The following is a 12,994-nucleotide window of genomic DNA, read 5'->3' as shown; positions in this document are numbered from 1 at the left end:
TCAGTTGAAAAAAGGAAATCCAATATCCATGTCCTCGCTGCTGGAACACACCGGCTTACCATCAGCAAGCATCCACACCTCATTGTGCCTATCAAACCACTTCATTGGACTGCAGGTAACAAAAGCACATGCACACAAACACAGGGAAAAGAAAGGTATGAGCATGATTTATGATAAGATGTTCTTCTCCTTCTATCATATCCCCTTGATAAACTCAGAAAGTGATGATGATGTGTTTACCTGTTGTAGACAACTGCAAAGTGCAAGTCTTTCACGTACTTTGCACCAGCTGAGTTCAGTGCTCGGCTGAGACTGCTGGATTTAATTTTGTCAGAAAGACTCGTCATCCATCCTCCATAGCCCAGTACATACATGTACATTTCTGGCTGGTCGTAGAAGAGCACCTGCTAAGGTAGAAAAGTTTCATGGTCTGGGAGTCAGCTTCAGAGTTTAGAACATGGTCAAATGTCATTTGATGTGTTGTATTTTTGTCTGCTTTGCCAAAGGAATTTACCTTATCATCAGTAGGCATGGGGGCATTCCTCTGATGCTCAGATGGCAGCAAGAAACTTACTACATACTCATTCTTCTCCCAAAATCTTGTGTTCTCAGGAATAGTCACAACAACAGGAGTTGTCATTTTGATTTTCTTTCCTGAAAATATATACGAAGACAACACAGCTGTTTTTGGACAATTCTCAAATAGCCAATATTATGACTACATATCCAGATGAACTGCCAAAGCATTTCTGTTCCTCAAACTGGAAATTCAAAATCCAAGCTCCGGAAATTATTTATGAACATCCCAGTACTTTTGCCTCTTATACATATATATTTTTTGTCATTACATATTGTAAACCAAGGCCATTGAAGTGACCATATATGGTTCCTTGCCTGTTTATATGGGGATCATTTTTAATATAAAGCATATGGATATTAGAATGTTAGTAATGGACAAAATGAACACATATAGAGATTAATGAGTATTTACTTGTGAATTCAAAAGTTATTTAAAGCAGGGGATCCCAAACTCCCCCCCCATGACCCCCAAAATAACTGTCAAAACTGGGGGCCCTCACCTTCCCTGGAGATGGTTTAAGCATACAATGTTGCACAAAGCATCATGTACAAATGTACTTTCTAATGTACTTTATGTACATTTCTAATATACTTTTTAAAAAATTAATTTACTTTCAAAGTCTCGGTTTTGTACATTTAAACATAAATATTACATAACATAATATTTGTGCTTTACATAACACAATATTTATGTTTTTATTTTAAATCAGACTCATTTGATCGATATTTTGTACATTAATTGATACAATTTACCACTTAAAATCATAATAAATTCTACATTTATCTTTGTTTTTGTTTTTTTCTTTTTGAAAGCATCCTGTGACACCCCTTGAGTGTCTTATGACCCCCCCCCCCAACAAAACAACACAGTTAACAAAGACAGAATTATGGTTTTGATTGTGTTCGATGTTAATTGTTCAGTCTTTCACAGGGGTTTCTCTTGATCTCATAGACCTGCCTCAATACAAATGAATCTAAAGTATAAGAGGTATGCATACGCACCCTCCTTGTTTTCACCACTGATGTATTCAATCAGTCGTTCGACTGCTCTCCATACTGCAAATTCCATGATGTAGCCTTTCTCTGTAGTGTAAACCCATTTGACAGCGCTGTAGTGCCGGACCTGAAGGGCATGAGTAAACACAGGGGATTTGGCCTTTTGAAACTTTCTTCCACTTAAATAGTGGAAAAAAGGTTGCACAACATGCTTACCTCATATCTGTCAGTTTCACAGACCAGATCATATAACAGGCATTCTTCAGTCTCAGTGCAGAACTCGCAGTCAGAGGAGTTTCTGTTTAATCAAAGAAAAACTTTTAAAAAGGAGCAAATACTGTCAATTGTTTAGTAGTTACCAAGGGTGGAAAAAGTATTGGACTATTGTACTTAAAAATGCAGCTACTCCTGTCAAAATTTACTTAAGTAAAAATGCTGATCATAAATTGACTCAAAGGAAAAAGTATTACATTTAAAGTTTATGTCAAGTACTAAGTACTGAGTAGATATGGAGGAGATGTACAGTAGAATTTGATCTTTCCTTATTGGCAAGAACAACATAGGAATATGGATATCCAAACAGGTTTTTTTCAGGTGAAGTTACACCTCTATAATAAAGTAAAATATAAAAGCTGTTTTAGGATGTGGAATCCTTCTATTACAGTTAGGCATGAATGATACTGGATTTTTACTGATATCTGATATGCCAATATTTACAAATTAATTCTAGCTGTTACCACTATCAATAACTTTATTTAAATTAAGTCCAGTCTTTAAAACTCACTTTAAAAAGCAAGGAATGATGAATAAAGAAAAAGTCTGTCAGTCTGGCCTAAAACTACAACCTTATTTGATCATATAGTCAATATTTACAGCTGATAAAGGCAGAATTTCATAGCCAAAATATAGATTGTAAATATCAGCACATATTTTCATTGCAGATCATTCACTTTTTAAGCTAATACTTGTTGGTACTGATATCATACAGGCAGGGGTGGAAAGTAACTAATTACATTTACTCAAGTTACTGTAGTTGAGTGGCTTTTTGTGTACTTGTACTTTATAAAGTTCTTTTTAAAATCACTACTTGTACTTTTACTTAAGTACATTTTGGGGGAAGTATTGTACTTAGTTGCCTTTTAAAAAGCATAGAGTACTGAGTAAAAAATAAATACTGAAAGCCAAAACGAGGAGGTCTAAGCTTTTTGCCAACAACAAGAAAATGATTACAAGATTGACTTCCACATGACATGACGTTTAGTGGAGAGAGAATAAAACCACATTTCATCCTGTTGCATTTCACCTTATGTTAAGTGACACCTTATAATAAACAACCTTGTTGGACATCCATATTCTCTCATTTATACTGCACATTAAAGAAAGATCAAAAACCCATTGGGTTCAAAATTAGCAACTCAGTACTCAATACTCTGAGTAAACTTTCAATTACTTACTTTTTACTTTTACTTGAGTTGATCTATAGAGCAGTACTTTTACTACTATTTAAGTACATTTTAACCAAAGTAACTGTATTTTTACTTAAAATATAGTCAGGTACTTTATCCACATCTGCATGCAGGTAATATTGCACATCCCTACTTCCTATGTACAACTTTGTAGACAGTAGAGTTGGAAAAAGTACAAGAGTATTGTACTCAAGTAAAAGTACAGTTACTCCTGTTAAAACTTTGGTCAAAGTAAAAGTAATTATTTCAAAATGTACTCAAAAACAAAAAAACAAAAAAGCTACTCAATTACAGAAGAGTAAATGTAATTAGTTACTTTCCACCTCTGGTAGTCATCATCTGTGCCTGGATCAGATTGGAAATATTCATATTTTCAAATGCTCAAAAATCTTCTTCATAATCAGTAAAATGCCAGCTGTCCTAGTGTCTGAAATCGTTTTTCTTCTAATTTTTTTATACAATTTTTTTCAAGAATTTTGGTGAAAGGCAGAAATCATCAAAAAGAAGACTTCTTACCCAACTCTTGCTTCAGCAGTTAGCAACAGCAAAGCGCCAACAAGCCCTGAAAGAAAAAGCCTAAAAGAGAAACATAAAGGGGGTTTTAGCCAAAACTAAGACCAACCCAAAAAGACCATGAAATCAAACTTCATGGTCCTACAAATTTATAAGTTTTTTTAATCCAGTCAATTAGAAAAGTACTCACATTTTTTCAGAGTGTTGGGTTCTGTGTTGTCTGAGTAACTTTTCTGCCTGGTCCACTGCAACTATCTATTCCAGCTCTATTTATAAAAGGTAAACTGGCCACTCCCTTAACCCAGAACAAGAGTCAGGAGGCATTATGAGCAGTGACCAATGAGGATCCAAAGCAGAGACTAGAGATAAAGAACTTTTACCTGCAGGGACAAATAGACTGAGGGTATCATTTACATGCATCATTTATGTAACTTAATGAATTGATTGAATCTCTGAAGAGGATCCAGTTTTGACAGTTAGGTATAATCTTACCAGTCAAACACAAAATAAGTAAAATGGTAACAGCTATTTAAAGGTGGACATTATGGTAGAAATGCTCTGCTGGATTACATTCCATTTAAAAGCCTCATTCTCTAACTGTCACCATCTGTTTTTACCACTTAATTTTTTTTCTCCTCTGAGGGGGCAATGATCATTTAAGAGCAAAAACACTGATTAAAACAGTTGACACTTAAAGTACTTAACATGTTGATTTGGTTTGACTACATCACGTGGAGACTCTACACTGTGAGACAACTCCATGTTATGTTGCTCACATTTTTACTTGACAACATGAGAGAAACACCTTGTTCTCATGTAATATTGTGTATACTGACACAGTACACAGTGTCCTAAAAGACAACAGCTCTGGTATCCACATTCAGACAGAAACAAAGAGTCAACTCTGAAATGACGGACTGACCCTTTAAGAACTTAAGTCACCAGGGAATTTAAAGCATTGTGTCTTTTGTCTGTTTTGTTGGTGGGGGACCATTCGACACCTGTGTCATACCTGGAAAATCACCAAGAATCCTTCATGAGAATCATTCATCCATAAGACAAAATGTCAGATCACACCAACAGCAGATGATTTTAGAAAATTTAAACTGATCACAAAATTGTTGTCTCAGAAGTGTTGAACTGGATTTTGTTAAAGCAGGTGTATGTGAAAACAGGTTTGGAGATGGTTACATTTTGACATCCCTAAATCATAACACAAAACAATTGCTTGTAAAACAGCCTAAACTTGTTCATTCAATGTATTTCAGCAAATGTTTTAATATTTTTGAAGTTATGACACAGTCACACTGCTGCATTATCATTTTCTCAGTTCACAATGCTGTACTGTAATACAATGCACTGGTGGTTTGGGGATTCATCTTTTTAAGCTCCCTATAGAAGATCATTATCATCTTTTGTCAATGAACATTCAATATAGGTCATGTAACTTGAGCAAAACAGTGTTTTAAGGCTTAATCTCTGATGGTTTAGCATATGAAACCCTCCCTCCGGCCTCAGCCCATATTTTCACGTCTGAAAGCTCTCTGATCTCAAAGGGTTTGGCAAACGTGTGACGTTTTCAACATTTGTTGACATGAGATTGGGATCTTTTATGAGTGAAAAATGGAACAAACCTGTAGTTGTGCATGCAACAGTTGTGAAGATACTCCAGGAATCATGCATGGCTTTCCAACCCCAGGACAGTTTGAAGGAAACGTATATGCAGGAGTAAAATGAAAAGGAAGCATATAATGTAAAGCTGCAGCATGAAAGCCTAAAAGTCTTGCAGCCAGCCTAAAGGTGCATGAATATCATGTAAAGGTTCATTTTATTTGCTGTGATTTAATTTAAAAAGTTAAATGTCCATGTATTCTAAATTCATTTCATACAAAGTGAAATACCTTTAGACCTTTTTGATTTAATCTAGATGATTACTGCTTTTACAGCTCACAAAAATCAATGATCCACTATCTCAGAATATTAGAATATTGTGGAAAAAGTCCAATTTGCAAAGGTTTCCTGAACCTTCATTCTCTCCCTTTGTTTCAGTGCACACAACATTCATGAGAAGACTGCTAAGTTGTTCAGAAGACAAACATTGACATCCTCCAAGAGGAGGGTAAGCCACAGAAGGTCACTGCTGAATGGGCAGGTTGTTCTCAGAGGCAGTAACAAAGTATAAATGTACAACAATTGTTGTATTCCTTGTGTCAGGGCACCCCTAATCATAGACAGTATCATAAACATCTTACCTGAGCTAAAGAGAAAATGAACTGGACTGTTGATCAGTGGTCTGAAGTCTTGATTTCAGATGAAACTACATTTAGCATATTATTTTTGAGACAAGGTTCCCAGAGTCTGGAGGAAGATCAGAGAGGCACAAAATTCAAGGTGCCTGAAGTCCAGTGTTTTCAGTTTCCAAATTCAGCAAAGGTTTGGGATTCCATGTCAACTGCTAGTGTTGGTCCACAGTGCTTAATCAAGTCCAGAGTCAACGCTGTCAGCCATCTACCAGGAGATTTTAGAGCACTTTGTGCTTCTGCCTGCTGAAAAACTTTATGGAGATACTAATTTCCTTTTCCAGCTGGACTTGGCACCTGTGAGAACAAAATTACCAGAAGCTGTTTTGATGACCATGTGGTATTACTGTTTGATTGGCCAGCCAACTGGTCTGACCTGAACACCATAGAGAATATTTGGGGAAATGCGGAGGAAGAAGAGAGACACCAGACTCATATGCCACATCACACTGATGAAGGAATGAATTTTAAAGGAGCCTCGACCAAGTACTGAGTGCAAAAATGGACAAAGCTTTCCAGAAGGTCAACATTTCTGTATTAGAAATCCTTTCTTTTTATTGCTGTTTTGTAATATTCTAATGTTTTTGATTGTGGATGTTTGATTTTCCCAAGCTGTAACCTGAAATCCTCAAGATTGAAACAAAAAGGTCTTCAGATATTTCACTTTAAATGAGATAAATCCAGAATTTATGGAAGTTTAACTTCTTGAATCAAATCATACCTAAAATGAACTTTTTCATGATCTGTATTTTAGATGCATGTGTACAATGTATATTTGGCAGTATGTGACTCCACATAAGCAAGTGAAAAAATGCAAGACAGCTTGCAACTTGCTGTATTTTTTGTTTATTTATTTATCATTTCTATTATTATTATTATTATCCTTTTTTATTAATCATTATTGTTTCTTTTGTTATTCTTTTATTAAACAAAATACATTGGTTATTTTGTCAACTAGACGAATAAAAATTAGTTTTTTAACACCCATGGTTGAAAGAGTCTACTGAAGCTCACCGACGGTTTAAAAAAAATATCTACCGCCATCTAGTGGTCACAGTGACGAGCTGCATGATGCTGAACTCGGCAAGTTAATCACAACGTTGGTAAAAGGATTGCACAGTACTTCTGGTGTAAACTTCCGACGTAAAAAAAATGTCAACAATTTTCCATAATTAGTTTATTTTTGTCCATGTTCCCTTGAGAACCTGTGTTCAAAGCAGTAACCATTTCAATCTATTGTATGTCCACGGTGTATCGCCAATATAGCCTTATTTTTAAATGAATATCAATGTCAATATTTGTATAGATATAACAAACAAGCACTACACACATGACATATCCTTATAAAATTGTCTCCCTGTTTTTTTTTCGTTCAGCTTTGCTGGATGTTGCAGTAACTAAATGGTATATTTGTTTAATTCTATCTATCTATCTGTCTATCTATCTATCTATCTATCTAGTCATTCATTTATTTATTTTAATAAACTGAACTGATCCTTTTTTTTAAACGTTTTAAAGCCAATGCACATTATAAATTAGCATAAACCGAGTAGCAGACAGACTAAAATGCATCATGAATGTAAATGGCATTCTAAATTAAAATTGATGAGTCTGTATCTGGCAAACTAACATTTTGATTCCTGTTTAGCCAATAGGAAATACGTCATTGCAAAAGTGGGCAGAAATGTCTGCGGAATATTTCGACGACAGTGTCAAACTGGTCCATTTTTAAATAAACTACTGAATAAAGAAAAAAAAAAACATCTGTTGTACCATAGTTTAACTGAGAGTAAAAAATGGTTATATGGATATATGGACATCGTTTATTTTAGTCATGATGATTTATTGTATTGAATATGCTTAGGTAACTAGTCATTAGAGCAAAATAAATAATAATAGTAGATATATTTATGACAAATTTCACTTTGTAGGCTGACGTATAACCCGGAAACAATTTCAGAATAAAACAGCTGAAACTATTTAACTGGCCCATAAAAATCAGGAGTTGTGGCCTAATATTACAGTCTTTGGTAGAGAATCTAAAGAGTTTTGATTTGTTATTTTCGATAGGGGTTAGAAGTGGAGACACTAAATATACTTTCTCTCAAACTTACATGTAATTCATTAGGCTACTCACACTTGAGCGTCCACATACACGTTGGAGATCTGGTCGTGTTTAAGGTCACGTTACTGAATGCAGTCATACCGTTCATACCACATGATTTTTTGTGTTTTAATAGTTGCCCAATAAAGAACTACAACTCCCATACACTGAGTCGACCTAGTGTCCCATTTAGGTAATCGCTAGGCTTATGTAGCCGCCTGTGCCGAGGTGTCCCGAGGTGTCCCTCCTCTGACTACTCCGGTGAGTGAAGTTCATCGAAAGGATTTGGCGCCGTCCTTTTCCATATCCACAGTCAAAGAGGACGCACTGCTTGATCTACAGGTTGGTGATTTCATTTAGAGTAGAAAAATAGGCCTCAAAGTCTGTACTTTGATGGTATGAACCGGTCCTGTAGGGAAAGGGTGTACACAAAACCGACCATACTGTATCTTCTAGTGGTGTCGCTGTAATTCAGCTTTGATCATTGCTGTTCTTCTCAATACTTTACAAAAATAATTTAATTTCTACCGTAAAGACTAATAATTGGATGCGCACTTATGGCGTTAGCTCTTCTGGAATAAAATAGTGACCATAAAGAAATTTTGTAAGCAGACCATCTCTCTATTTTGTATCTAACCTGCAGCTGCATTGATTGTTGTGCTGCTGACTAGTTTAAGTTTTGGACTACATCTGCACAAAGAGTAAAGACATCTTTAAAGTCAGTTTTATATAAGAAAGATGCCACTTTTCCACCTTTTCTATTTTTGATTTAAAACTTTGTAACAGAAGACAGATGTTAAAATAAATCACCAAACCACCAGTGGTACCTGTAGAATGCCAGTTTGAAACCATTTATTATATATTGTTCACTAGTATACCAACATAAAACACATGCTGATTATGGCAAGAATTGAATTACAAAGTTATTATTTATCACATGACTTACATACATAATCATTGAAATAGACCTGTTACTGGTTTGAGAATGAATAGAAGGCTTCCAGTGAACAAATCACTAAGCTTGTTGTCAGACGCTAAACATTCCAAGATACTTAAACCAGATTACAGACTAAATAATCTTAGAGAAATACTGAACTGGCCTCAGCTGTGCCTCTCAGGGTTAAGTGCGTCAGTAAATTAAGTTTTGATTGCAATTCATATTTTGAAGCAAAAACTAAATCTTTATTTGTTAAAAACAGATGCATCCAAATGAACAAACTGAATAAAAACAGGAAGTTTACACATAAAAAGTTTCAAATCACATCCTTTAAATAAATTAAAAAAAAACAAAGCTTCTAGAGCACATGTTGATCTACATCTGAATTTATGGATAACTTTCAAAGTAAACATGTAAAAGAAATTAAAAAAAAGAAATACTAATTGCCTTAATTACAATGATGTCATTAGACCACAATCCAATGCAGACCAATCTGATTTGTTTAAGCAGTATAAGCCATGAAAAGGAATCATGAACGTGTATGCTTGTACACATTGTGTGTTGAGGATAAAGGCTCACCAAAAACTTAACTGCACAACTACAATGAATTTAAAAAGGCTTCATTCTAAATACAGAATTTTGACCAAGCACTCAGGATCCTCCTGAGTCCTGGGTCAGAGGTCAAAGCATCATGGGGACCAGGAGGGTGTTGGTGACCGGATGCTCCTCTGGCATTGGTCTGGCTGTAGCTGCCCGGCTGGCCAAGGATGAGCTGAAACGATTTAAAGGTCAGTCGTTGACTCTCCTCAGCCAAAACAAAGTAGATGACAGAAGTCACTGCCACCACTGACAAATGTGATGTATTCATTGTTTTTCTGAGGCAGTGGTTGCCACGATGAGGGACCTGGAAAAACGAGGGCCCTTGGAAAAAGCGGCAGGCGACTCCTTAAATAAAACCTTGGAGATCAAACAGTTGGATGCCTGCTGTGAAGCCTCCATCAGAGAGTGTGTCAACAGCTTGCCGGACAGACGGGTGGATGTTCTCGGTTTGTCTCTTCTTATTCATGTCGTGACCAATTTTTAATTGAAGTTCATTTTCAACCGCAGCAAGACATTTACTCTGCTATTACAGTGAACAATGCTGGTGTTGGCATGATTGGACCTCTGGAGTGCCAAAGTATCTCTGCCATGAAGGAGCTCTTTGACACAAACTTCTTTGGCCTTGCACGCCTGGTGAAGGAGTTGCTGCCAGATATGAAGCGCAGGCAGAACGGCCATATTGTGGTGATGAGCAGTGTCATGGGAATTCAAGGTATTTTTGTCTGTTTCAGTATCATTAAGAAAAGAAAAGGCTAAAAGATGTTTTTATCAGCCCTTTCTTTTTTAATCCACAGGAATCCTGTTCAATGACGTCTACTCTGCCTCCAAATTTGCTGTGGAAGGATTTTGTGAAAGTCTGGCAATACAAGCGTTGAAGTTTAACATCAAGTAATCACATATCATGAAAAACATTAGCTATGACAAGCTACTCCACATAATCTTCAAGTGGGCTTTCTGGGTCAGCTTTGTTCACATATGTTGTGTTTCTGTCTGTTTTCTTTTGTTTTTATGTCTTTCCTACAAGGACAACTCTAGTAGAACCTGGCCCTGTGGTGACGGAGTTTGAAAGGAAAGTGTACGAGGATGCTGAGAATATGGATCTATCAGGGGCAGACGAGGAGACTGCCAAGATGTTCCGAGAAGTTTACCTGCCATACTCTAAAAAGATCTTCTCCTCATTAGGTCAGACCCCGGAGGAAGTGGCCGAGGCAAGTGGTAGCAGTTATCTTTTCAGTTTTAGGTTTTTGAAACCTTTTGAGATTGCCATTTTAAGATTTAAAGAATCCCCTCCCCGTTTTAAAATGTTTTGATTTTCTCATACAGCAAACTCTTAAAGTGATTACTACCAAGGAGCCTCCTCTGCGTCACCAGACCAACCGTCTGTACATGCCTCTGACAGCTCTGAAGCACGCTGATCCGACTGGCCGGCTACCTCTGGATGCTTTTTATAAAATGACCTTTAACCATGACAAAGTGTTCAATGCTTCCCTTGGCGTGCTGCGCATGCTGCAGAGGAGAGCAAAGAAGTTATGAAGACTTCACCATCAGGTCTCATGACCTCTAAAGAAATGACTATCAATGTACTCATTGACACAGATTGAATGATGGACTGTTAAATAACAGACATTTTACTCTGAGCACAGTAACTATTACATTTTAATGATCTCTTGTTTTTTTGGAAATATGTATGTAATATTTATAAACTTCTTTTGCAATTGTGCAACATTTATTTAAAAACTTTCAGATGAATTGTGAAATGATTTAGCTGATGAGTTGAAACAAAGCTCAAAAATAAATCAATTTTAAAAACTTTTCAAAAAAGATTTTTTCAGCAGGTACATTGAGGATTTATTATTCTGTTAGGAAGGTGTCTATTCATTTATTTGCATTGGATGCACAATTGAATTGTAACAAACTGGAACTGTTTTATTTATTTGATAAGAGTGTGAACAAACTGGGGAGAGTTGTATGCATGTAAGTTGTAAAGGCGTCTGAGAAAATGTATAAATAATTTGATTTTAAAGAATTGAAGTGAGAAAGTAGTAGGGATATAAGTTTCACTTCTACCTACACCTTGTCGGACGCTTTTAATTTTGTTTGTTATATTTGATCTCTTTTTGAAAAAGAGGGGCAGGGCAGCCTGGGTTCTATTCTGGCCTGCTGCTCTTTCCTCTCATCTCTTTTTCTGACTATCCACTTTTCTCCTGTCTGAATAAAGGCATAAAAAGCCCCCCAAAAATCTTTAAAAATAGAATAAGTCATTCATTCAGTCAGCTGTGCTGAACACCATACATTGACAGCAATGGAAGTAAAAAGTTGTCTTTCTAGTTTTTTAAAGAAGAAGAGAAAATGCTTCAAGCCAGATTATTCAGGGAAACAAGTCTAGTCGACAAAATAACACAAAGAAATGACATTAGAAATTATGGGATTGCATTCATTGTGTAGTGCTATTATTCAACTTGAACATGAAATAGTACCATACTGTGTATGATGTAAAGACAGGCAGAAAGGGCCATGAATGAATAAATAATACGATGATAATATAACATTTTTGAATGTACATATCACTGTGTAGGACCTTTATTTATATTAATTACTCCAAAAGGTTATACTAGTATATGTCATGACCAAGATACTTAATTGCCCTTCTGTATTCCACTAATAGTGCTTGCAGTAAGAGATATTAAAGCTAATATTTTAAAAACTGGCTGTAATTGACACTTGGCTGACTTGACACTGATTTTTTTTAAAAATTAAAAAAAACAGATGTGTCCTGTAAATGCAGGGTGACAGTATCACAGCAAGAGTCTGTCATCCCTCAGCCAGAAGGTTGGAGGTTCGATCCCCAGCTTCTGTAGTCACATCAATGTGTCCTTGAGAAAAACACTGAAAGCTCCCTCCATGTCAATGATATGTGATTGTGTACGGATGCATATGAAAAGGCTTAGGTAATACTGATGGCCATGCCAGCTATGCCATTGCATTGAGTGAATACGTAGTGAATGGGTGTGTGTGGGAGGTGTGGTGCAAAAATTGAATTGAGTTGTCCGTCAGCTTGAAAACACCTGTACAAGCTCATGTCCATTTACCATTACAGCTGGTTGATTTTTAGGGTTTTCTGTGTTAACGGTTAGAAGCTGCTGGGCCCATTTGCAAACTAAATAAGAAATACAAATCTGTACTGATTCAAAAAGATGACTTTATGAATGTGGGTTATGGCTCTTTTAACCTGTTCATTGTATCTTCTTTTTGAGCTTATACATGGACTTGAGCTTGAATAGCACTTTTCTGGTCATCTGACAGCTCAAAGCATTTTTGCACTATATGTCACACTTACACATTCACTCCACATTCATACACTGCTGGCAAAGATTGCAATGAAGACTGAGAATGGCAATCAGTATTAGCGAATCCAAACGCATCCATACACATTCACGTGCCACTGTGCATGCAGAGGGAGTAAATTCGGTTAAGTGTCTTGCCACGGTCATGTGGCCGT

The 12,994-nt window shown here is 36.3% G+C and overlaps 2 protein-coding genes across 2 annotated transcripts; one reads left to right on the top strand and one right to left on the bottom strand.

Moving 5' to 3' along the window:
• LOC121529605 (heme-binding protein 2-like) lies at nt 1-3,756 on the bottom strand. Its single transcript, XM_041817546.1, has 7 exons — nt 3,745-3,756; nt 3,558-3,617; nt 1,792-1,873; nt 1,582-1,702; nt 515-654; nt 241-407; nt 1-109 (listed from the first exon to the last, which is right to left on the bottom strand). Coding segments are annotated over exons 1-7 (681 nt in total). The 5' UTR covers nt 3,747-3,756.
• Nucleotides 3,757-8,185: 4,429 nt separating this feature from the next.
• Nucleotides 8,186-11,774, top strand: LOC121503991 (retinol dehydrogenase 8). Its single transcript, XM_041778612.1, has 7 exons — nt 8,186-8,300; nt 9,531-9,683; nt 9,780-9,941; nt 10,028-10,207; nt 10,290-10,383; nt 10,520-10,703; nt 10,819-11,774. The coding sequence occupies exons 2-7, from the start codon at nt 9,587-9,589 to the stop codon at nt 11,026-11,028; spliced, it is 927 nt and encodes a 308-aa protein (XP_041634546.1). The 5' UTR covers nt 8,186-8,300; nt 9,531-9,586; the 3' UTR covers nt 11,029-11,774.
• The last annotated feature ends 1,220 nt before the right edge of the window (nt 11,775-12,994 follow it).

This window comes from Cheilinus undulatus, linkage group 21, assembly GCF_018320785.1.
Source record: "Cheilinus undulatus linkage group 21, ASM1832078v1, whole genome shotgun sequence".
Lineage (NCBI taxonomy): Eukaryota > Metazoa > Chordata > Actinopteri > Labriformes > Labridae > Cheilinus > Cheilinus undulatus.
Note: the sequence above shows the minus strand (reverse complement) of the source record. Positions and strands in the feature narration are given on the sequence as shown.

Excerpts from the sequence above, each read along its gene's own strand:
- LOC121529605 (XM_041817546.1), bottom strand. Across the intron at positions 1,874-3,557 it reads ACTGCTGAAGCAAGAGTTGG|AAACTCCTCTGACTGCGAGT; the intron begins GTAAGAAGTCTT and ends TTGATTAAACAG. Across the intron at positions 1,703-1,791 it reads GTGAAACTGACAGATATGAG|GTCCGGCACTACAGCGCTGT; the intron begins GTAAGCATGTTG and ends CATGCCCTTCAG.
- LOC121503991 (XM_041778612.1), top strand. The coding sequence starts at position 9,587 with ATGGGGACCAGGAGGGTGTTGGTGACCGGATGCTCCTCTGGCATTGGT. Across the intron at positions 9,942-10,027 it reads CAGACGGGTGGATGTTCTCG|TGAACAATGCTGGTGTTGGC; the intron begins GTTTGTCTCTTC and ends CTGCTATTACAG. Across the intron at positions 10,704-10,818 it reads CCCCGGAGGAAGTGGCCGAG|CAAACTCTTAAAGTGATTAC; the intron begins GCAAGTGGTAGC and ends TTTCTCATACAG.